The following is a 25807-nucleotide window of genomic DNA, read 5'->3' as shown; positions in this document are numbered from 1 at the left end:
CATTCATAGTGCAGATCACGTCAGATTTGTTGATATAAAGTTCATTGGCTGGAGATGATTCATGTCCACAATGTCCGATGACAAGACCAGGGTTGGCGGTCTCTCATTAGTCCAACGCATTGACGATGAGGATGGTGTAGCGATGTAGAGTTCATCTTCCTCGGTTCAGTCATTGAAGGCCATAGACCGGGAAAGCACAGAGGCTGGCGTTGCTATGGCAACTTGTTGATAACTTTCCCTGCACTGTGAACTTTCGGCAGAGAAAAGCACTTTCTGACTCCCCTGTCATTTTAAACAATTTGTTTTTTGACTTACCATTTTGTAATTTTTGTAAATTTGTAATTTCCTTTTTTTTTTCTTTTTTTCCGCAAATGTCTACTTGGAGCCCACAAGTTCCCTGTATCTGCCTGTTTGTGTACATGTGGATTTCCACGTGTACACAAACGCATGTTTAGGGAGAGCGAATAGAACTTGGCTATAGAATATCTGCATATTGTTGATTCATTGTCCACAGCTGTGTCCAACAAACTGTTGGTAGGCTAGTAGCAGATTGTTTAGAGAAGATGAACTTTCTGTATTGTCGTAGACGTTGTCGGGTCAGGTCAGAGTGTCTGATGATTAAGAGCTATTTCTTCGGGGGTTGCGGCGCTGGGAGTTTGGTTCTTTTGGTAAGAGAGGTCAGAGCTGCTGCTGCTCCGTCATCTTCATCCAGACCTCCAGAGCTGCTCTGTCCCGGCATGTTATCCATCTCAACGATGACGATGTTGTCCTGCAACATGGCGGTGTTGTAGCTGGGAGCGTTGCAGCCTGACTGGCTGTCCTCCTCCTCCTCCACCTCCCTGGGGTCGTTGTGTCTCCTGCAGCTCCTGAAGCAGCACTTCATCTTGCAGATCAGGTACAGCATCTCGATGACGTTGAGGGCCACAGAGAAACAGGCCACACCCGCCATGTACCTGATGGTCCAGGTCTTCTCTGTGGGACGGGGCATGAAGCAATGCACGGCATTTTTACATTGATGGTCAAGGTCAGCCTTTGCATTGCACATGTACCTGAAATCCACCTTGAACAAGTCGAGGTAGGACTCGTCCTGACCAGGTACAGGTACACTTCGGTACAGATGGTGCTGTCCATAGATGGAGGCCGCCTCAATGAGGATCTTCATCAGTAGTGTGATCACATAAGTGCACAGGAGCTTCCCTTTGATCTTCACGTGGCCGTTCTCGTCCGTGTACCTGAGTCTTCTCAGCTTCCTGCCTCTACGAGGGGCGGGGCTGGCCAGCTGCTCCCTGAGCTTCTTCTCCTTGCGGGTGACGTGCGTCACATGACCCAGGTAGATCAGGGTGGGAACCGCCACAAAGATGAGCTGCATCGTCCAGAAGCGGACGGGTGAGATGGGGAAGGCCTCATCGTAACATTGATCTATGCACTGGAGAGAATCTATGGGGTGCACATCTTTTATTCTGCAGTGAAATCGTGCCTCGTCATTAAACACGTCGTCGGCTGCAAAACACAGCACCATGATGCGTAACAGGAAGAGGACGGTCAAGCCGATGGTCCCGATGAAGTTGGTGTTGGCGTCGGCGTTGTCCAGTAACCTGGACACGAAGCTCCAATCTCTCATGATCCTAGATAGCACAAGAACTTCTGCTGGAAGTGACCAAATAAATCTCAACAGGTCTAACTGTAAGACGCGATGAGAAGAGATAATACATCTTTAATGGATGAATATGTAGAGTTAACCTGACTTTACCCAAGAGGTCAGAGTGACATCAGAGTGACATCACCCAAGAGGTCAGAGTGACATCAGAGTGAGAGACTCCATATTTGGACCAGACTTTCTGCTAGGCAATCACAGGGGAAGAGATCTCCATATTTGGGCATATTGATATCAGGGATCTCCATATTTGGACATAGATGAGATCTTTATTGTCACTGTATGAGACGTTCAGTGCATCCAGACCATAACACATCAGTATCAACGGAGAGAAAAAACAGGACTAAGAAAGAAACACTGATGGGGCTAAAACTTCATGGAATAAAACTGTTAGTCCGTCATACTCTATATTAGGCATCTCCATATATCTGGATTAACAGGCTGACAAATACAGAGACCTCTATATATGGGCATAATATCTGTTTTATTGACACTCCATACAAGTACAGAATGGAAAGTTTACGAATGTATATGTACCTAACAAATAACATTTTTCAAGTCCATACCCATGTAACTTGAGAAAGCCCGGAGGGGAGAAACGTTGTTGTATTGGGTTGAAATAAAAAAGACGGAGCAGAATTATATCATGTGCGGACATTCCACTTTTTTCTTCATTTAACAAATAACATCCCATAGCTGGGGGTTATGAATATATATATATGTAGTTAGGGGAAAAAAGAGTTAATCCAGTGTGTGTGTGTGTGTGTGTGTGTGTGTGTGTGTGTGTGTGTGTGTGTGTGTGTGTGTAGATTCAGCTAGTGGAGGACTCCACTGCCTCGACACCTGAACCCCCTGATGTTGCTGCTGTCCCCTCCAAGCTGCCCAAGCTGAGAGGTAAGACCTGCACTACAAGCCTCGTTTACATCCAGCAGCTGTTAGAGGACGCCTAGATAGAGACGCCTGGACTGGAGGTGTCTTCCTGTCGCTTCCTGCCGTGTACAGTATATGTGCCCCCCCCCCCCGTGTCCTATTCGTCACACCACAAAGTAGTTAATAATTTTGCCATTTTCCTTCTTGTCTTTTCCTCAGAGCCGTCGGAGACTCCGAAAACCTCCAAACAGGTAATAAATGCAGCCTTGTGTCCCCAACATCAATACAGCCAGTTATCTCTCCTAATGGTACCAACATCAATACAGCATGGAACTGTGGACAAACTCTAATCCAACGACAACAAAATATTCCTTCGTTTTGGGTCTGAGAGGCTAAATATCAAATGGTGGTCCGTGGCTCAAATGGGTCTGAGAGGCTAAATGGGTTTCATATGGAATCAGGCTACACTAGTGATGGGTTTCTCGTGCGGGTTTCAGTCTTTCATAGCGTTGTGTGTATATAGAGTACTAGCGATAGGTTTCAGTCTTTCATAGCGTTGTGTGTATATAGAGTACTAGCGATAGGTTTCAGTCTTTCATAGCGTCGTGTATATAGAGTACTAGCGATAGGTTTCAGTCTTTCATAGCGTCGTGTATATAGAGTACTAGCGATAGGTTTCAGTCTTTCATAGCGTTGTGTGTATATAGAGTACTAGCGATAGGTTTCAGTCTTTCATAGCGTTGTGCGTGTATATAGAGTACTAGCGATGGGTTTCAGTCTTTCATAGCGTTGTGTGTATATAGAGTACTAGCGATGGGTTTCAGTCTTTCATAGCGTTGTGTGTGTATATAGAGTACTAGCGATGGGTTTCAGTCTTTCATAGTGTTGTGTGTATATAGAGTACTAGCGATGGGTTTCAGTCTTTCATAGCGTTGTGCGTGTATATAGAGTACTAGCGATAGGTTTCAGTCTTTCATAGCGTTGTGTGTATATAGAGTACTAGCGATAGGTTTCAGTCTTTCATAGCGTTGTGTGTATATAGAGTACTAGCGATAGGTTTCAGTCTTTCATAGCGTCGTGTATATAGAGTACTAGCGATAGGTTTCAGTCTTTCATAGCGTTGTGTGTATATAGAGTACTAGCGATAGGTTTCAGTCTTTCATAGCGTCGTGTATATAGAGTACTAGCGATAGGTTTCAGTCTTTCATAGCGTCGTGTATATAGAGTACTAGCGATAGGTTTCTCAAGTGGTTTTAGAAGCGGAGTGCTGTAGTCGGGTAACAACTCTGAGTTCAGAGACTGACGTTATGTGATTGTCTACACGAAGGTCACATAATTCAGCAGGTCACCAGGTTCACCATAACACCACCAGAGAGTGGCCCATATGTTGGGTTTAGGAATTTGTCTCTTAGGGTTTAGGGTTAGGTTGTCTCTTAGCTTCCTCTCCACCCTGAACCACCTGAGAGACCTTGTCTCTTCCTCCTCTTGATCTGTCTTTTCTCTGTTTTTGTTCTCTGAATACTTTGCAGACGCCTGTGAGCATTAAGAAGGTAGCAGAAATTCAAAGTTATCACATTCACTGGTGTTTGTCTTCATGCAGAAATGCAGTTGTCACATTCACTGGTGTTTCTTTTTAGTTTATGTATTTAGTTTTTTTCTTCATACCACTTGCACGTGATATATCTGGCTGTCTGTTTCTGTCAGGGCGACGCGTTACTGACTCAATGTGTTGACAGTTGACTGGCATCCTTTTGTTGTCCTTGCATCATTTTTATGTTTTTAGTTTTATACCTATTTTGTGAATTTGGCAGGAATGCGCGATACTGGACATTATTTGACTAGGAATGCACCATATCCTTACTATCTATCCGTACTTTACACATGTCATGCCGTGACAGTGTTTGTGGGTACAGAGGCTGACTTAAGAAGAATCTCTCTCTCTCTCTTACAACTTAGTAGTAATTTGTTTTTACTCAACATGTATACGACTTTCTTTTCCTTATTTTGCTTCTGATTCATGTAATGGTGCATCCATATGTTGTGCTGGTTAATGGTGCATCCCTACATTTATTTTTATTTTTATTTGCAGTATTTTAACCACTTTGAACCTGGCTTCCCTATTTTGAGCACAGATCTATTCTGATCAAACCATTATCAAAGGTTCCTAAATGATCAGATCTACAAGCTCACAAGGCGTTATTTGTCATACAGCAGAGTACAGTATATGGACTATAAGTGGTTAATTCACTGTGATGGACTATAAGTGGTTAATTCACTGATGGGTGCGTGTGTCACATATTGTCGCATGAATTCACGTTCAATTACACTGGTTAATGTTAGTTAAACAATGGGTAATGTTAATTAAACGATTGATGTTAATGAAACAGTGGTTAATGTTAATTAAAGTGGTTAACAAGGTTACTCTGCTTTCTGTCTGAAAGCTCAGCTGACTAACATGACAATGTTTCCTCTGTGCTGCTAACCTGCTTTACTTACCTCTCCTCTCCTGCACGTGCACGCATCTATATGCACGTGGGTGTATGTGTGTGTGTGCATACTGTGTGTGTGTGCATACTGTGTGTGTGTGTGCCTCCTCTCCACCTCCTCTCCCTGCCCAGCCTGCTCTCCGTCGCTCTGGAAAGGTGAGCTTGTCTACAGTTCAGAGGTCAGAGGTCAAAGACCACTGAAGAGTTAAATGTAGTCCAATTTGAATCTTGAGGATTTTGACAGTGCTTCAGTGTTCCTGCTGTAATGATGAGGTTTCAGTGTTCCTGCTGTAATGTCAAGGCAGCAAGCTGAAGGGCTGCTTTGAATTGAATCTAAGATCAAGTCCACATGGTCACCATTTGTTTATTTCAGAAACATACAGTGACGGTGCTTTCCGGCGTCCACTAGGAGTCTGGGGAATTGAAGTGCTTTAAGGGCGCTTTCACACCGGACATGTTTGGTTCGTTTAAAACGAACCATGGTCCGCTTACCCCTTTGGTTCGGTTGGTGTGAACGTGCATACGAACTCTGGTGCGGATCAAAGAAACGAACCATGGTCCGCTAAAAAAGGCCGGACTCGGTGCGCTTCCAAACGAACCACGGTGCGCTTCGTTACTGGTGTGAATGCATTCGGACTTTATAGAGGACCAAATACAGGACGATAGGCAAAATAGCCGTCGGGCGTCGGCAGTTGTGAGGCTGCATTAATAATTATAGTTATAAAAGCATGTATTTTTTTACGGGGATCATATGACAGCTGACAGTCTGATTTTAATAGTAGACGCATACAGTATATGTCGAGGCGCAGCGCAGCATACGAGGTTCACATGCGCAAAATGTACAAGTTATCGACATGGAATGGTGTACGGTATGGCACACGATGTAAGCTTGTAGATCTGTTTATTTTAAGCATGCGCCGGCCGCCGCCACGCAAAGTTATGACAAAGCATGCGAATCTGCGATGCATGAGTCTTCATGCGAGTTTCTCTTTCAACTCGTGTCCCCTCCTTTTTGTGTGTGTGTGTGTGGGCGCGTGGGTGCGCACGCACATGAGGGGACTGGGGGAGAGACCCATATATTTATATGGGAGAGACGCAGAGACAGAGAAATATTTAAAATCATCCATGTCGCGCAGGCCGCAGGTATCGAGAAAAAGCCAATGTTAAATAAGCTATACACAGGTGGTCCCAAATGATTAATTGATTACATCACTATAGCAAAAGACGTAAAACTAGGTCAACTCAATTAGCTGCAGCGGAGCTGTTCTGACTTGAAGCTCAATAACCAACTGACCAAACCATAAGATGACATGGAAATGTCCGCCGCGGCGCCGATTTGATGCGCAGAAATAACATGGGTGAAGGTGCACACATGGAAGAAAAGTCCTTTTTATCGGGGATACCTTGTTGTAGGCTATACGTCTCCGTGAATTTATGCATCAGCATTCAGCAGCAAGCACATTATTGTTCAAACACCTGCTCCTCTGTTCATCTGTTGCTCTTATTTGGCTAATAAAATAATTAATAAGAATGAATGCAATAGCAAGTTGTTGCTGCCTGTCATGTTGCTGTTCTCTTCTCTCTCTGTGTGACTGAAGGTTGCCCCAAAAATTGTAGACAGTGATTTCCCCTCATGTTCTTTTCCCCCTCACTATTTGGTTCGCTTAACATGTCCACGTGTCATTTGTTTACATATTTGGTACGCTTTACAAAGTCCAGTGTGAACACCAAACGGACCAAAATCAAAATGCAAATATTTGGTCCTTGGTCCTTGATCCGGACCTTCTAAGCGAACTTTGGGTGTGAAAGCGCCCTAAGAGTACCACCACCCACTGAGGAATATGGCTTCTAGCTGGTCTAAAACCAACTGCTAATCAACGTCTAAGCTTAACCCAAAACTTTCATTTTAAACGTCTATATATAGACATTGAAATCGTCTATATATATATGCCTAGACCGCTAGGGTTAGGGTTAGATGATGAGTCTAGTTTAGATTTATAATAGATTATACTCAGTGGGAAGTGAACTATGTGAAACCAACACCTGTGGATACATGCTGATGAGTCTAGTTTATGGTTTCTGACAGATTTTAAGGCAGTGGTGACAATGTAAGAACCTTTCAGACCTTCTTTAATGCCCCACACACATCAAACGTAATCTCCACATCACGCCACGTGTCAAATGAGAGTATGTTTCAACAGTGGAGCACACCCAAAGGCTCCTCCCAGCAGCACTGGAGCCCCGTCACTGCGCTCAGCACACCGAAAGGCCCCTCCCAGCAGCAGCAGTGGACCCCGGGCCGCCTGGTCTCGGCCTCTTCCCTCCCCTCCCTGCTGTCACGTTCCTCCAGTCGCTCCCCCTTGGTGCGCGTGCCCTGGGCCGTGGTATGACCGTCTGTCATTCCCCACTTAATGGTGGCCTCACAGTGTGGGGGTAGGTTTGGGGTCACTCGCTGTGTGGGGGCAGGGTCACTCACAGTGTGTGGTTGGGGTCACTCACAGTATAGCCTCGGAAACCCAGACGTTTTTATTTCCAGGGAGGGAAAAAGAAAGTCTGGGTCCGAGTCCACTTCAATTCGGCACAGAGTAGCGCAAACGTCGATCACTCTCTGCTGATTTCTGATCGTCTGCACCTTTGTTAAATTGACACACACATGTACACACATGTACACACACACACACACCTCTCTCTCTCTCTCTCTCTGTCGCTCTAATTAATCAGTCTCATGTCGCGCAGCGGTGTCTAGATTCTCCCGGCAGCTGCCTATGCCATAGAAAGCATAGGTGGACCCCAGGCTACTCACAGTGTGGTTGGGGTCTCAGCGTGTGGTTTGGAAGGATGGAGTGACGTCAGTGTAAAATGTAAGGGGTGTAGTAGGATATAGTAGGGTGTAGTAGGGTGTAGTAGGATGTCACGTGCCTCACCACCTTTCTAAAAGGACTGCTTTTTTATTACCTGAATCCTGTCAGTGGTGGAGAAACTCTGTACTTGGTACTCTTATCAATGCAATAGAATAGACTCTCTGTCTGAAATTCTTTAAGAGGGCACTTTTAGACCCAAATAGCAGATCTACAAGCTCTCAAGCTTGCAGCGCGTTGAGAGCTTGTAGATCTGCTATTTGCTGGGCGAAACCCAGCACTCTTTAGCTAGTGGAGATGCGGTGTAACGACATTGTGTTCAAGTTCAGGAGACTTATGGATTAAAAAAAAAGCAATTCTCCTGAATGCTGCCTTCCTTCCTTCCTTCCTTCCTTCCTTCCTTCCGGCATGGAAAGGAAAGGAAAGGAGGGCATTTTGCATTTCTTTCACCATGTAGTATAAATGCTGCACTTGTGGTCTGGAAAAGGGCAGTTGTTTTACAGACGGGTTAAAGGGCAGTTGTTTTACAGACGGGTAAAAGGGCAGTTGTTTTACAGACGGGTTAAAGGGCAGTTGTTTTACAGACGGGTTAAAGGGCAGTTGTTTTACAGACGGGTTAAAGGGCAGTTGTTTTACAGACGGGTTAAAGGGCAGTTGTTTTACAGACGGGTTAAAGGGCAGTTGTTTTACAGACGGGTTAAAGGGCAGTTGTTTTACAGACGGGTTAAAGGGCAGTTGTTTTACAGACGGGTTAAAGGGCAGTTGTTTTACAGACGGGTTAAAGGGCAGTTGCTTTACAGACGGGTTAAAGGGCAGTTGTTTTACAGGGCAGGGGCTGAAGCCCCCTTTGACGTCTGTGTGCACATCCCTGATCTTCTCTCTCTGTCTGACTTCTCTCTGGGACGTCCCTCCAGACTCCTCTCTGATCTTCTCCCTAACCTCCTCTTCTCTCTTTGGGCCGTCCTTCCAGACTCCTCGGGCCAGCCTGACCTCGCTCTCTGGGGGTGATGTCAGCGATGTGGGTCTGTCCACCCAGGGTGCACTGGGAGGCCCCGTCATCCCCCAACCCAGTGGGGGGTCTCCAGCCTCCTCCCAGCTGCCCTCTGCTGCCCAGAGCAAGGTGAGAGTCATACCCCTAACCCTAACCCCTACCCCCAGCCCAGTGGGGGGTCTCCAGCCTCCTCCCAGCTGCCCTCTGCTGCCCAGAGCAAGGTGAGAGTCATACCCCTACCCCTAACCCCTACCCCCAGCCCAGTGGGGGGTCTCCAGCCTCCTCCCAGCTGCCCTCTGCTGCCCAGAGCAAGGTGAGAGTCATACCCCTACCCCCAGCACTGTGGGGAGTCACCCCACTGCCTAGCCCCCTAGCTACCTGCTGCCCAGAGCAAGGTGAGAGTCATACCCTAACCCCTCTGCCCAGAGCAAGGTGAGAGTCATACCCTAACCCCTCTGCCCAGAGCAAGGTGAGAGTCATACCCTAACCCCTCGGCCCAGAGCAAGGTGAGAGTCATACCCTAACCCCTCTGCCCAGAGCAAGGTGAGAGTCATACCCCTAACCCTAACCCCTCTGCCCAGAGCAAGGTGAGAGTCATACCCTAACCCCTCTGCCCAGAGCAAGGTGAGAGTCATACCCCTAACCCTAACCCCTCTGCCCAGAGCAAGGTGAGAGTCATACCCCTAACCCTAACCCCTCTGCCCAGTGCAAGGTGAGAGTCATACTCCTAACCCTAACCCAGGGTTCCCCAATAAGTGGCCCGTGGGCCATTTGCGGCCCGCGGAGCACCCCCTTGTGGCCCCTGGAAGAATTAAAACATTCTCGCAGGGTGATTCATTCTTTGAATTTGTGAAACTATTGCATTATATGGTGAGAAGAGAAGATTTGATTAAAATGTATTACCTTTTTTATAAACAATTTAAAATTTAGTTTAATTTATATTTGACTCCAGACTTTATATTTTACTCATGATCAGAGCTTCCGTTGCTCCAGACTGTATGACGGAAGCATTTATATTTTACTCGTGATCAAAAGCTTCCGTTGCTCCAGACTGTATGACGGAAGCATTTAAATTTTACTCATGATCAGAGCTTCCGTTGCTCCAGACCGTACGACGGAAGCATTTATATTTTACTCATGATCAGAGCTTCCGTTGCTCCAGACAGTACGACGGAAGCATTTATATTTTACTCATGATCAGAGCTTCCGTTGCTCCAGACTGTATGACGGAAGCATTTATATTTTACTCGTGATCAGAGCTTCCGTTGCTCCACACTGTATGACGGAAGCATTTATATTAACTCTCTCCCTCCCAGGAGGAGGAGTCTCTCCGCGGCCAGGTGAAGGACCTGGAGGAGAAGCTGGAGACTCTTAAGATGAAGCGGGCGGAGGACAAGGCCAAGCTGAAGGAGCTGGAGAAGCATAAGATCCAGATGGAGCAGCTCCAGGAGTGGAAGAACAAGATGCAGGAGCAGCAGAGCGAGCTGCAGAGGCAGCTGAAGGACGCCAAGAAGGTAAAGAGTTAAAACTAGGAGGTAACAGTGTTAGAGCGAGATGCAGACCCCCCAGATAATCATAACCCTAACCCTAGATCAGTGATTCCCAACCTGTGCTCCGTGACACTTTAGTGTGCCGTTTGATATGTCCAGGTGTGCCACCTGATTTTACAGAAAGTAACACAAAGCTAGTGTTACTTTCTGTCAAAATCAGGCGGAACACTAACCCTCCCCCGAAACCAATATTATCGCTACTGGGCTGATGCTTCCTATTGTTGCGTCGTTGTTGTCACACGTCTAACCATTAGACGTGCGATAACAACAACACGGAACAATAGACTCTAACGACGCTCGGCCATTGAAATGTTAATGCTTAGATGCATGCAGAAGACGCTACATTTCGCTCCCTCCAGAAAGACTGGAGCACGCAGAGCGCATATGCACGTAGACGGCAGAGACATACAGTCCTACATGTCCCCATGTCCACATGCACGTAGACAGCAGACACATACTGTCCTACATGTCCACATGTCCCCATGCACGTAGACAGCAGACACATACTGTCCTACATGTCCCCATGTCCCCATGCACGTAGACAGCAGACACATACTGTCCTACATGTCCCCATGTCCCCATGCACGTAGACAGCAGACTCATACAGTCCTACATGTCCCCATGTCCCCATGCACGTAGACAGCAGACACATACTGTCCTACATGTCCCCATGTCCCCATGCACGTAGACAGCAGACACATACTGTCCTACATGTCCCCATGTCCCCATGCACGTAGACAGCAGACTCATACAGTCCTACATGTCCCCATGTCCCCATGCACGTAGACAGCAGACACATACAGTCCTACATGTCCCGACCCAAACACTGAGGAGCTAAAGTAAACGTGACGTTGTTGTGGTTAAACATAATGTGCCACGAAAAATAGCTGTCCAAAATGTAGCTGCCCATAGATGTCCAAACATGATCGCCTCGTTCGGCCAACAAAATATATATCCCTCCCTCCACAGAAGCACAGTGATGCCTGATTTACACGTGTTATGCTTGCATGCTGAACATGGCTGATCTACAAGCTCACAACGCGTTAGAGAACCCTAGATAACCCTAACCATAGATAACCCTAGATAACCCTAACCATAGATAACCCTAACCCTAGATAACCCTAACCCCAGATGACCCTAACCCCAGATAACCCTAAATAACCCCAGATGACCCTAACCCTAAATAACCCTAACCCCAGATGACCCTAACCCTAAAGCATAGTCCTTACTCCGCGTCTCCCCAGGAAGCGCGCGAGGCCCACGAGGGGAAGGACCACTATATGGAGGAGATGGCGGACACGGCGGACGCCATCGAGATGGCCACGCTGGACAAAGAGATGGCCGAGGAGCGAGCGGAGAGCCTCCAGGCCGAGGTGGAAGGCTTGAAGGAGAAGCTGGAGGAGATGTCCATGGACCTGGAGATCATCAAGCACGAGATCGAGGAGAAAGGTTGGTTCTTCATGAGATAGAGGAGACAGGTTTGTTCATGAGATAGAGGAGAAAGGTTTGTTCATGAGATAGAGGAGAAAGGTTTGTTCCTCATGAGATAGAGGAGAAAGGTTTGTTCCTCATGAGATGGAGGAGAAAGGTTTGTTCATGAGATGGAGGAGAAAGGTTTGTTCCTCATGAGATAGAGGAGAAAGGTTTGTTCCTCATGAGATAGAGAAAGGTTTGTTCCTCATGAGATAGAGGAGAAAGGTTTGTTCATGAGATAGAGGAGAAAGGTTTGTTCCTCATGAGATAGAGGAGAAAGGTTTGTTCCTCATGAGATAGAGGAGAAAGGTTTGTTCCTCATGAGATAGAGGAGAAAGGTTTGTTCCTCATGAGATAGAGGAGAAAGGTTTGTTCTTCATGAGATAGAGGAGAAAGGTTTGTTCATGAGATAGAGGAGAAAGGTTTGTTCATGAGATAGAGGAGAAAGGTTTGTTCCTCATGAGATAGAGGAGAAAGGTTTGTTGCTCATGAGATAGAGGAGAAAGGTTTGTTCCTCATGAGATAGAGGAGAAAGGTTTGTTCCTCATGAGATGGAGGAGAAAGGTTTGTTCCTCATGAGATGGAGGAGAAAGGTTTGTTCCTCATGAGATAGAGGAGAAAGGTTTGTTCCTCATGAGATGGAGGAGAAAGGTTTGTTCCTCATGAGATGGAGGAGAAAGGTTGGTGGAGGAGATAAAATACCTCCATCTGTCTCTCTCTCTCCTCTCTCTCTCCTCCACCCGCCATCCAGGTACAGACGGAGCAGCCTCCTCCTACCATGTGAAGCTAATGTCTCTCTCTCTCCAGGTACAGACGGAGCAGCCTCCTCCTACCATGTGAAGCTAATGTCTCTCTATCTCTCTCTCTCCAGGTACAGACGGAGCAGCCTCCTCCTACCATGTGAAGCTAATGTCTCTCTATCTCTCTCTCTCTCTCCAGGTACAGACGGAGCAGCCTCCTCCTACCATGTGAAGCTAATGTCTCTCTATCTCTCTCTCTCTCTCCAGGTACAGACGGAGCAGCCTCCTCCTACCATGTGAAACAGTTGGAGGAACAGAACGGAAGGCTAAAGGAGGCCCTGGTCAGGTCAGTCTCACCTCTCTCCTGTCGCACCCCTCCAGGATGCGAGACCTGTCTCACTCTCTCTCCTGTCTCACCCCTCCAGGATGCGAGACCTGTCCTCCTCAGAGAAGCAGGAACACGTGAAGCTCCAGAAACAGATGGAGAAGAAGAACTGTGAGCTGGACACGCTGAGGAGTTACCGAGAGAAACTCCAGGAGGACATGAAGGAGGCAGAGGGGACCATCGACGAGCTGAAAGAACAGGTTATTAGTAATACTACACCTGAGCTGAAAACACATGACGACATGTCAACAGGTAGAGACAGAGGGAGGCTATCTTCAACAGGTAGAGACAGAGGGAGGCTATCTTCAACAGGTAGAGACTAGAGGGAGACAGGGATGCTATCTTCAACAGGTAGAGACCGAGGGAGGCTATCTTCAACAGGTAGAGACTGAGGGAGGCTATCTTCAACAGGTAGAGACTGAGGGAGGCTATCTTCAACAGGTAGATACTGAGGGAGGCTATCTTCAACAGGTAGAGACTGAGGGAGGCTATCTTCAACAGGTAGAGACAGAGGGAGGCTATCTTGAACAGGTAGAGGCCGAGGGAGGCTATCTTCAACAGGTAGAGGCCGAGGGAGGCTATCTTCAACAGGTAGAGGCCGAGGGAGGCTATCTTCAACAGGTAGAGACAGAGGGAGGCTATCTTCAACAGGTAGAGACAGGGAGGCTATCTTCAACAGGTAGAGACAGAGGGAGGCTATCTGCAACAGGTAGAGACAGAGGGAGGCTATCTTCAACAGGTAGAGACAGAGGGAGGCTATCTTCAACAGGTAGAGACAGAGGGAGGCTATCTTCAACAGGTAGAGACAGAGGGAGGCTATCTTGAACAGGTAGAGGCCGAGGGAGGCTATCTTCAACAGGTAGAGGCCGAGGGAGGCTATCTTGAACAGGTAGAGGCCGGGGGAGGCTATCTTCAACAGGTAGAGGCCGGGGGAGGCTATCTTCAACAGGTAGAGACAGAGGGAGGCTATCTTCAACAGGTAGAGACAGAGGGAGGCTATCTTGAACAGGTAGAGGCCGAGGGAGGCTATCTTCAACAGGTAGAGACAGAGGGAGGCTATCTTCAACAGGTAGAGACAGAGGGAGGCTATCTTGAACAGGTAGAGGCCGAGGGAGGCTATCTTCAACAGGTAGAGGCCGAGGGAGGCTATCTTGAACAGGTAGAGGCCGAGGGAGGCTATCTTCAACAGGTAGAGACAGAGGGAGGCTATCTTCAACAGGTAGAGACAGAGGGAGGCTATCTTCAACAGGTAGAGGCCGAGGGAGGCTATCTTGAACAGGTAGAGGCCGAGGGAGGCTATCTTCAACAGGTAGAGGCCGAGGGAGGCTATCTTCAACAGGTAGAGACAGAGGGAGGCTATCTTCGCAGCACTGCACTCAAATGTGATTCTCCATTTTTTCCTCCAAGATTCTCACACATTTCTCTAAAAACTTTTCCCGCAATTTTCTTTTTCACGTGGATATTATTACTGTGTATTCAGAGTACAGTAGTGCATCCCGTGGACGCAGAGGTTGTTGGTGTGTTGCGGCCCAAAACTATAAAGTGCGTTTTGGGACGCAAAATGCACCCAATTCACATTTGTCACTGCATCTCATTCACTGATACTGATATCATCCCAACTGTAATTATTTAAAGAACAAAAGTACAGCAAACACAACGCAATACAAAGTTTAAAAAAATAAATAGTAAGAGCCAAACGATTTGGATTATTCCTATTATTTGCAGAGAATAGGATTGGGTTAAGTGACTTGATTGATGCCGACATTTAAATGGATAGGTTTCAGGTGTACCGGTCTTTCAACCCTGTGTGTGTGGTGTGTGGTGTGTGTGTTCTGTAGGTGGATGCAGCTCTGGGCTCAGAGGAGATGGTGGAGACTCTCACCGAGAGGAACCTGGACCTGGAGGAGAAGGTCCGGGAGCTCCGAGAGACGGTCACTGACCTGGTCAGTACATCTACTGATATACTACACCAGGGTTCCCCAATTCATTAAGGGGCCACAAGGGGGCGCTCCGCGGGCCGCAGATGGCCTGCGGGCCGCTAATTGGGGAACCCTGTACTACACATTGTACTATACTACACAGTTCTTCTATTTATAGTGACTCATAGGAATAGACTATGGCTGCATCCGAATTGCTAGGGTTGTTCCCTACTCCCTACCCCCCATACGGGGATCCAGACTCTAGTGGACTCTATAGTGATGATTTCGGACAATACTCTGTATGGGGAGCACCGACTCTGACGTCAATATCGGTAGAGGGCGCTGTAGGTCCGCGGGTTCATGTACTTTTTATTTGCATGAAATCCCCATTAGGTATTTTCAGATCGCCTCATAAAGAACAGTTTGAAAAATAAACAAATCATCCCGGCCGTTTCACTCCTTTGGATATGAAGAATCAACTGACTACAAGAAACCAGTCAAAACGCTGCTGCTGAATTTTCGCTAGGAACAGACTGTATCAAAGTGACTGCAGGCTGTAACCTCCCTGCAAGGACAGTTTGTAAAGTTATTTTTAAATTCATGAATGAATAAAGAAAAAATAGGTTAATGAAAATCTGTTTGCAGGCATTTAGCCCTATATGTCTATGATAAAAATGTTATTTTAAAATAACATAGGCCTATAACTATGATTATTATCGATAAATTAATATTAGGCTATATCCATTATCCAGCAATATGAAAACAGTGCACCACCTTGACAATATGAAAATATCAGCAGCATGATTGATTAACCATATGAACCCCCGCTAATCCTGGGGCGTGGGGGATACGGCAAAAATAGCCGATCTATAAGTAGACGGCACCCGGGTGAGCAGTATGGGTTAACGCCCCAGCCTGTGTCCTCCATGAGGAGGGGAGCAGTGTGGGTTAGTGCCCCCATGAGGAGGTGAGCAGTGTGGGTTAGCGCCCCAGCCTGTGTCCTCCGTGAGGAGGTGAGCTGTGTGGGTTAGCGCCCCAGCCTGTGTCCTCCGTGAGGAGGTGAGCAGTATGGGTTAGCGCCCCAGCCTGTGTCCTCCGTGAGGAGGGGAGCAGTGTGGGTTAGCGCCCCCATGAGGAGGTGAGCAGTATGTGTTAGCGCCCCAGCCTGTGTCCTCCGTGAGGCCCCTTTTACTCTGTAAACAAAAATCGGAAGACATATTTTTGCTTGCCTCGCTATAGTGACGATAAGATCGCTCGATGATCCTCGCGTACATATTTAGAACGAGAGGCAGGTCAGAAATGAAGAGCTTAGTATATCCATCTGATGAAATCCATGGAGAGCTCCTTAGATTAGGAGATAAATCCATGGAGAGCTCCTTAGATTAGGAGATAAATCCATGGAGAGCTCCTTAGATTAGCCCATTCTGACCGGGCACCCATTTTGGTGTCAGCATCATGTTATGCTTTAGCTATTTAAAAATAGCAGATCTACAAACTCATATCGCGCCTCCGAGTGGCGCGATACGAGCTTGTACGTCTGCTATTTTTGAAAAATCGAAGAGCGACTGACATTTTTAGAATCTGATCTCAGGTCAGAATGGGTTCATCAGACCAGTGTGTGTCCGGCGGAAACCTCGTATGAATCTGATCTCAGGTCAGAATGGGTTAGGAGATAAATCCATGGAGAGCTCCTTAGATTAGGAGATATGAGGCATTCTTTATGAGGCATTCTTTCTGCAGCAATAACGACTCCTCTCCTCTCCTCTCCTCTCCTCTCCTCTCCTCTCCTCTCCTCTCCTCTCCTCTCCTCTCCTCTCCTCTCCCCTCTCCTCCCAACAGGAGTCCATCAACGACATGAATGATGAGCTCCAGGAGAACCACAGGGAGACGGAGATGGAGGTCAGAGAGCAGCTGGACCTGAGCTCCATGAAGCTCCGTGAGGCTGACCGCCGACTGGACGCTGCCCAGGAGACCATGGCTGACTACCAGAGTACTATCAACAAGTACCGAGAGCTCACCGCTAGCCTACAGGTACACTGTACCTGTTTTACTCATGATCAGAGCTTCCGTTGCTCCAGACTGTACGACGGAAGCATTTATATTTTACTCATGATCAGAGCTTCCGTTGCTCCAGACTGTATGACGGAAGCATTTATATTTTACTCATGATCAGAGCTTCCGTTGCTCCAGACTGTAGGACGGAAGCATTTATATTTGACTCATGATCAGAGCTTCCGTCGCTCCAGACTGTACGGCGGAAGCATTTATATTTGACTCACGATCAGAGCTTCCGTTGCTCCAGACTGTAGGACGGAAGCATTTATATTTGACTCACGATCAGAGCTTCCGTTTCTTCAGACTGTACGACGTAAGCAAGGGGGGGGGGAGTCGAGTCACGCGCACACAAACAAACGAGAATTGAGCAGCTATGATCATCATTATGTCGTCAGTAAATGCATATTACTCACTGTGTGTGTGTGTGTGTGTGTGCACTAGGAGACCAACAGAGAACTGACCAATCAGCAGAATGCCAACGCTGAGCAGGTCCAACACGCTCCTCCTCCTGAGATGTTTGACTTTAAGATCAAGTTCGCAGAAACCAAAGCTTATGCTAAGGTAAGATTTACTACACTACACTACCCATGATGCACCACTACACTACACTACACTACACTACACTATACAGAAACCAAAGCTTATGCTAAGGTAAGATTTACTACACTACACTACCCATGATGCACCACTGTACTGTACTGTACTGTACTGTACTGTACTGTACTGTACTGTACTGTACTGTACTGTACTGTACTGTACTGTACTGTACTGTACTGTACTGTACTGTACTGTACTGTACTGTACTGTACTGTACTGTACTGTACTGTACTGTACTGTAATGTACTATACAGAAACCAAAGCTTATGCTAAGGTAAGATTTACTACACTGTACTGTACTGTACTGTACTGTACTGTACTGTACTGTACTGTACTGTACTGTACTGTACTGTACAGAAGCCGAAGCTTATGCTAAGGTAAGACTACTAACTAACTATTACCTAGTGCTGTCATAAACTAAAGCTCATGCTAAGGTAACTATACCATACTAACTATGAACTAGTGCTGAGACTCATGTCAGACCAGGGGGGCTAGTGAATCATGGTGTGTGTGATATGAAATGTGAGCTTTAATCATATTCCATCATATTCAAGTGCTTTTGGAGAGAAATGAGACTGAGTCACTTTCGGTAGTAGAGCAGAGCAGTGCAGAGGGGAGCTGTGTGTCTGTGACTGTGCCCAGCTGATGGTCGTTGATGCTCATTAATACTTTCTGTCAAATAGGTATACATCTATCCTAAGATGCCATCAAAGAAAGCTTTTTTTTACATGTTAACTTGAGCTAGGTTCTAAAAGCATGTTTTACAGTCATCTCCTCTCCTCCCCTCTCCTCTCCTACAGTCATCTCCTCCCCTCCCCTCCCCTCTCCTCCCCTCCCCTCCTGCCGAGCCGTTTTCAATGTAGCACAAGCTGGACTCGCATCCTGTTTGGGCGTCCATCTTTGATCATCATCCCTGTACCGAGAGGGATGATGATATGGTTCCTTCTTCGCATTTGAGTAAATGGTGCGCTGTGACTGGCCAGTCGCTGTGATTGACAGCCTACACCTAAACTTAACCCTAACCTTAACCTCAGTAAAACTATACCTTAACCTAACCTCACTAAAACTATACCTAAACCTAACTAGGGCTGACCCAAAAAAATCGATTAATCGATGTTCAATCGATACGCACGGGAATCGATTTTTAAATTTTGAATCGAATAGTCATTAAAAAAAAAGCGGCCGCTTTTGGTCCGTGAGACGGCCCCATTTGGTCCGCGAGCCATGCTCGCGCCTCGCAGCACCGCAACGCCTCCTCCCCTCTCCCCCTCACTACTCGTGGTAACAACAAGGAAGTCAACACACACACACACATACAGCAGCCTGCACTCATGCCGCCACAAAAGAAATCTAAAGTGTGGTTGCATTTTAGAATATGCAAGGAGAACAAAGAACAAGTGGTGTACAGTGTCAACTATGTGACAAGAAATTGGCGTATCACATACGGGAAAAATCCGCGTCGGAATTTCACGCATGGGACAGGGGAAACAGCCCCTGACCTCCTGGGCTCCAGGCGCGCTAATTTGAGCCGCGGTCATCCACCCTTTTCTACCCCAAGAAAGAGCCTCGTCGGAAGGGTCTGAGAGCGGCGTAGACCGCGGCGCAAATTAGCACGCCTGGAGCTCCAGGACTGGTGCTTTTTTTGGTGTATTCACATCTGAGTTTCAATCGGAAGAGAAGCTTTGATTATAGGCTATATATATTTTATTATGAGAGGTAATGCCTGCGTCAGGCAGTTCACTTGTTACGGTCGGGTGTTTTATTAAGCCACTGCTTTTATGAAGGCTGCAACACTTGTTGCTTCAATGCTTATCGTTTTAAGTAAATGAGACCAATCCAAGCATGCCTTTCTCTCCGCTATTGTTTTGATTGATTGATTGAAATATTTATTAACAGTTTGTAGAATTTACAGTACATTTTAAGCACAAACTCAATACAAAGACTGTCAACTGTGAGTGGACGACCCAATTAAGCATTACACTTGTTTACAACAGGGTCCACATTGTTCAATTCATCAAAACATTTAAAGACATACAAACATTTAGAGACATACAAATAGACATTTCTATGTAGCTAAATTCATCATATGGGAAGCAAAAAAGGGAAAAGATACAATATACAGTGAGGGAAAATGGGGTGGGGGGGGTGGGGGGGGATTCAGATTTTACAGAGGCCAGTTTCGAATTGCAGCCATCCGTAGGTGCCCTTTGAGAGCGGTTTTGAAGGAGTCAAGGGATTCACATGTCTTAATGACTGTTGGTAGGGCGTTCCACATTTTGGTGGCATAGGAGCGAAAAGAATTTAGTCCCTTGTTTGTGCCGAATCTGGGTTGTACATGGTTTGTTGTACTCCCTCTGGTGTTGTGGGTGTGGACTTCGTTTACACTAAGGAAGTATTTAGACAGGTACATGGGTATCTTGGTGGTGTATCGAATCTTGTGGACCAGACCCATTGCAAGATGCTGTACTCTGTCGTCGACCCTAAGCCATCCCAGCCTGTCAAAGTGGGCAGGGGTGAGGTGGGTTCGGGGGGTGAGGCCAAGTAGGAGCCTGACCAGTTTGTTTTGGGAGGTCTGGAGCCTTGTTTTAAGGGCCTTTGAGGTGCTGTGGTACCAAGAGGTGGATGCATAGTCAAAGAAACCTTGTACGAGGGCTCCTGTTAAGGTCTTCAAGGTGTTTTTGCTGACCAGTGAGGAGATCCTGTAAAGGAATCTTGTTCTTTGATTGACTTTTTTGATTACGTTGGTGGCCATCTTATCACCGGAAAGATTGGCCTCCAGGATGGAACCTAGGTAGGTAATTTGATCTTTTCGTGTGATAATATTGTCACCCACTCTAACCAAGAAGCCATCTGCCTTGCTGAGATTACTATTTGATCCGAAGAGGATGGATTCAGTTTTTCCCAGGTGTAAGGATAGTTTGTTATCAGCGAGCCAGGTGCAGATTCTACCGAGTTCAGAGCTGAGGGTCTTTTCAACCTGCAGTTTGTTCCTGTCCGAGACCAGCAGTGCTGAGTCATCTGCGAACAGGAACAAGTTGCAGTTTAAGGTGCGCACCTCGCATCGCACCCCCCCCCCCCCCCCCCCCCCGTTGGGTTTCGAAGCGTCGAAGATCGAAAGCGTCGACCATCAAAAACGTAATCGAAGGTCAGCCCTAAACCTAACCTCAGTAAAGCATACCTAAACCTAACCTCAGTAAAACTAACGCAGTGGCTGGGGTTTCCAAGAACCCGAATGCGAAGAAGATACCATATTGGCGAGAGGTATGATGCCTTGCTCAGAGCTAGGTGGAGCCTAGCAAGGCCATGCTCAGAGCTAGGTGGAGCCTAGCAAGGCCATGCTCAGAGCTAGGTGGAGCCTAGCATCACTTTGCTCAGAGCTCAGAGCAAGGGCTGCTGTCAAAACATGGATTTCATGTTAAACATCTTCTGTCTTCCAGGCCATAGAGATGGAGGTTCATGTTAAATATATTCTGTCTTCCAGGCCATATACGTAGATGCAGCTACATGTTAAATATATTCTGTGTTATCTGTCTTCCAGGCCATAGAGATGCAGCTACATGTTAAACATCTTCTGTCTTCCAGGCCATAGAGATGCAGCTACATGTTAAACATCTTCTGTCTGCCAGGCCATAGAGATGCAGCTCCGTCAGATGGAGGTTCATGTTAAATATATTCTGTGTTATCTGTCTTCCAGGCCATAGAGATGCAGCTCCGTCAGATGGAGGTTCATGTTAAATATATTCTGTCTTCCAGGCCATAGAGATGCAGCTCCGTCAGATGGAGGTCTCCCAGGCCAACCGCCAGGTGTCTCTGCTGACGTCCTTCATGCCAGACTCCTTCCTGCGTCACGGAGGAGATCACGACTGCATCCTGGTGTTGCTGCTCATTCCACGGCTCATCTGTAAGGTGTGTGAGATCCGATAAACTATAAGGTGTGTGAGATCTGTTCAACTATCTGTAAGGTGTGTCATTTCCACACATCCGGTACATCCTGTACCAAGCCTGTACCCAACACATCCTGTACCCAGCCTGTACCCAGCCTGTACCCAGTCTGTACCCAACACATCAGAGTGTCATTTCCCCAGCCTGTACCCAACACATCAGAGTGTCATTTCCCCAGCCTGTACCCAACACATCAGTGTCATTTCCCCAGCCTGTACCCAACACATCAGAGTGTCATTTCCCCAGCCTGTACCCAACACATCAGAGTGTCATTTCCCCAGCCTGTACCCAACACATCAGAGTGTCATTTCCCCAGCCTGTACCCAGCCTGTACCCACAACACATCAGAGTGTAATTTCCCCAGCCTGTACCCACAACACATCAGAGTGTCATTTCCCCAGCCTGTATCCAGCCTGTACCCACAACACATCAGAGTGTAATTTCCCCAGCCTGTACCCACAACACATCAGAGTGTCATTTCCCCAGCCTGTACCCACAACACATCAGAGTGTCATAACTGTCGTTGTCATCTCCCCTGCAGGCGGAGCTGATCAGCAAGCAGGCCCAGGAGAAGTTTGACCTGAACGGAGGAGAGACTCTGCAGGGACCGCCCATGAGAGGATCCAGAGGAGAGCAGCTCAGCTTCGCCTCTGGACTGGTCTACTCCCTGGGCCTGTTACAGTCTACACTGCATAAATACCTACAGTAAGTCCTGTCTGTTACAGTCTACACTACATAAATACCTACAGTAAGTCTGTTACAGTCTACACTGCATAAATACCTACAATAAGTCTGTTACAGTCTACACTGCATAAATACCTACAGTAAGTCTGTTACAGTCTACACTACATAAATACCTACAGTAAGTGTTACAGTCTACACTACATAAATACCTACAGTAAGTCTGTTACAGTCTACACTACATAAATACCTACAGTAAGTCCTGTCTGTTACAGTCTACACTGCATAAATACCTACAGTAAGTCTGTTACAGTCTACACTACATAAATACCTACAGTAAGCCTGTTACAGTCTACACTACATAAATACCTACAGTAAGTCTGTTACAGTCTACACTGCATAAATACCTACAGTAAGTCTGTTACAGTCTACACTGCATAAATACCTGCAGTAAGTCTGTTACAGTCTACACTACATAAATACCTACAGTAAGTCTGTTAGTCTACACTACATAAATACCTACAGTAAGTCTGTTACAGTCTACACTACATAAATACCTACAGTAAGTCTGTTACAGTCTACACTGCATAAGTACCTACAGTAAGTCTGTTACAGTCTACACTACATAAATACCTACAGTAAGTCTGTTACAGTCTACACTACATAAATACCTACAGTAAGTCTGTTACAGTCTACACTACATAAATACCTACAGTAAGTCTGTTACAGTCTACACTGCATAAATACCTACAGTAAGTCTGTTACAGTCTACACTACATAAATACCTACAGTAAGTCTGTTACAGTCTACACTACATAAATACCTACAGTAAGTCTGTTACAGTCTACACTACATAAATACCTACAGTAAGTCTGTTACAGTCTACACTGCATAAATACCTACAGTAAGTCCTGTTACAGTCTACACTACATAAATACCTACAGTAAGTCTGTTACAGTCTACACTGCATAAATACCTACAGTAAGTCTGTTACAGTCTACACTACATAAATACCTACAGTAAGTCTGTTACAGTCTACACTACATAAATACCTACAGTAAGTCTGTTACAGTCTACATTACATAAATACCTACAGTAAGTCTGTTACAGTCTACATTACATAAATACCTACACTAAGTCTGTTACAGTCTACACTGCATAAATACCTACAGTAAGTCTGTTACAGTCTACACTGCATAAATACCTACAGTAAGTCTGTTACAGTCTACACTGCATAAATACCTACAGTAAGTCTGTTACAGTCTACACTGCATAAGTACCTACAGTAAGTCTGTTACAGTCTACACTACATAAATACCTACAGTAAGTCTGTTACAGTCTACACTGCATAAATACCTACAGTAAGTCTGTTACAGTCTACACTACATAAATACCTACAGTAAGTCTGTTACAGTCTACACTGCATAAATACCTACAGTAAGTCTGTTACAGTCTACACTGCATAAATACCTACAGTAAGTCTGTTACAGTCTACACTGCATAAATACCTACAGTAAGTCTGTTACAGTCTACACTGCATAAATACCTACAGTAAGTCTGTTACAGTCTACACTGCATAAGTACCTACAGTAAGTCTGTTACAGTCTACACTACATAAATACCTACAGTAAGTCTGTTACAGTCTACACTGCATAAATACCTACAGTAAGTCTGTTACAGTCTACACTACATAAATACCTACAGTAAGTCTGTTACAGTCTACACTGCATAAATACCTACAGTAAGTCTGTTACAGTCTACACTACATAAATACCTACAGTAAGTCTGTTACAGTCTACACTACATAAATACCTACAGTAAGTCTGTTACAGTCTACACTGCATAAATACCTACAGTAAGTCTGTTACAGTCTACACTACATAAATACCTACAGTAAGTCTGTTACAGTCTACACTGCATAAATACCTACAGTAAGTCTGTTACAGTCTACACTACATAAATACCTACAGTAAGTCTGTTACAGTCTACACTACATAAATACCTACAGTAAGTCTGTTACAGTCTACACTACATAAATACCTACAGTAAGTCCTGTCTGTTACAGTCTACACTACATAAATACCTACAGTAAGTCCTGTCTGTTACAGTCTACACTGCATAAATACCTACAGTAAGTCTGTTACAGTCTACACTGCATAAATACCTACAGTAAGTGTGTTACAGTCTACACTACGTAAATACCTACAGTAAGTCCTGTCTGTTACAGTCTACACTGCATAAATACCTACAGTAAGTCCTGTCTACTATACTGTTAAACCTACATGGCCCGAGGGGGCCGCAGTAATAAGTAACATAATCATAGCATTGAGTCACAAGTTGTGACTGTGAGGTTATCTTGACCTGAGTTCATTAAGTAATTAAATGGGCCCGCATAAGCGGGTCGATCGACAGCGTAGCCTAAACCTCAGAGGGAGAGAGAGAGAGCATAACAATTAATAATAAATAGTATCCATAATAATAATAATAGGAGAAAAATTGAGAAAAAACAGGAGAAAAAACGGAAAAAGAAAAAGACCACCAAAAAAGAAACGTCAGTCAATCGGACAATCATTTGACTTGTCTCCTCCTGGGCATGCAGTCGTTGTCGTCATCCAGGGCTTTGAGCGGCTGTAATGTGGGGGTCTTTAAGAGGACAGTGTGGGGGTCTTTAAGAGGACAGTGTGGGGGTCTTTAAGAGGACAGTGTGGGGGTCTTTAAGAGGACAGTGTGGGGGTCTTTAAGAGGACAGTGTGGGGGTCTTTAAGAGGACAGTGTGGGGGTCTATAGAGGACAGTGTGGGGGTCTTTAAGAGGACAGTGTGGGGGTCTTTAGAGGACAGTGTGGGGGTCTTTCATCATGTCTTCCTCCCCCACAGGGCTCTGACCAGCTGTAATGTGGGGGTCTTTAAGAGGATGGGGACCCTGTACTCAGAGATGAGTGTCCATGAGCGTTCTCTGGATCACTTCATAGACCTGCTGCACAAAGACCAGCTGGACGAGACCATCCAGGTGGAGCCGCTGACCAAGGCCATCAAATACTACCAGGTAACCCCTAAACCCTAGCCCCTACCCCTTACCCTCTAACCGCTCACCAAGGCCATCAAATACTACCCCCTAAACCCTAGCCCCTACCCCTTACCCCCTAACCGCTCACCAAGGCCATCAAATACTACCCCCTAAACCCTAGCCCCTACCCCTTACCCTCTAACCACTCACCAAGGCCATCAAATACTACCAGGTAACCCCTACCCCCTAAACCCTAGCCCCTACCCCTTACCCTCTAACCGCTCACCAAGGCCATCAAATACTACCCCCTAAACCCTAGCCCCTACGCCTTACCCCCTAACCGCTCACCAAGGCCATCAAATACTACCCCCTAAACCCTAGCCCCTACCCCTTACCCCCTAACCGCTCACCAAGGCCATCAAATACTACCCCTTAGACCCTAGCCCTTACCCCTTACCCCCTAACCCTTTGGGAACCACTGTTCCAGCATCTGTACAGCCTCCTCCTGTCAGTAAACTGACTGTCTGTTGTCTTAGTTATTTCAATCTCCTGTCAGTAAACTGACTGTCTGTTGTCTTATTACAGCCTCCTCCTGTCAGTC

General features: G+C 46.2%; 1 protein-coding gene across 2 annotated transcripts in view; it reads left to right on the top strand.

Moving 5' to 3' along the window:
• The window catches only part of LOC310863623 (dynactin subunit 1-like), a 53074-nt gene that overhangs the window by 11219 nt on the left and 16048 nt on the right, over positions 1-25807 (top strand). Inside the window, exons 4-16 of one of the 2 annotated variants that reach the window (XM_083772092.1) lie at positions 2464-2548; positions 2744-2775; positions 8839-8988; positions 10176-10373; positions 11654-11858; positions 12890-12968; positions 13048-13207; positions 14846-14950; positions 16766-16957; positions 17423-17542; positions 21332-21484; positions 22062-22225; positions 25077-25245. In XM_083772092.1, the coding sequence (XP_083628218.1) occupies positions 2464-2548; positions 2744-2775; positions 8839-8988; positions 10176-10373; positions 11654-11858; positions 12890-12968; positions 13048-13207; positions 14846-14950; positions 16766-16957; positions 17423-17542; positions 21332-21484; positions 22062-22225; positions 25077-25245 (1812 nt within the window). The remainder of the gene's footprint in view (positions 1-2463; positions 2549-2743; positions 2776-8838; positions 8989-10175; positions 10374-11653; positions 11859-12889; positions 12969-13047; positions 13208-14845; positions 14951-16765; positions 16958-17422; positions 17543-21331; positions 21485-22061; positions 22226-25076; positions 25246-25807) is intronic. The other variant, XM_083772093.1, reaches the window with a different exon arrangement.

The sequence above is a fragment of the Protomyctophum parallelum genome (assembly GCF_964188405.1).
Source record: "Protomyctophum parallelum genome assembly, chromosome: 8".
NCBI classification, from domain to species: Eukaryota; Metazoa; Chordata; class Actinopteri; order Myctophiformes; family Myctophidae; genus Protomyctophum; species Protomyctophum parallelum.
This window is presented reverse-complemented; position numbering and strand designations above follow the sequence as displayed.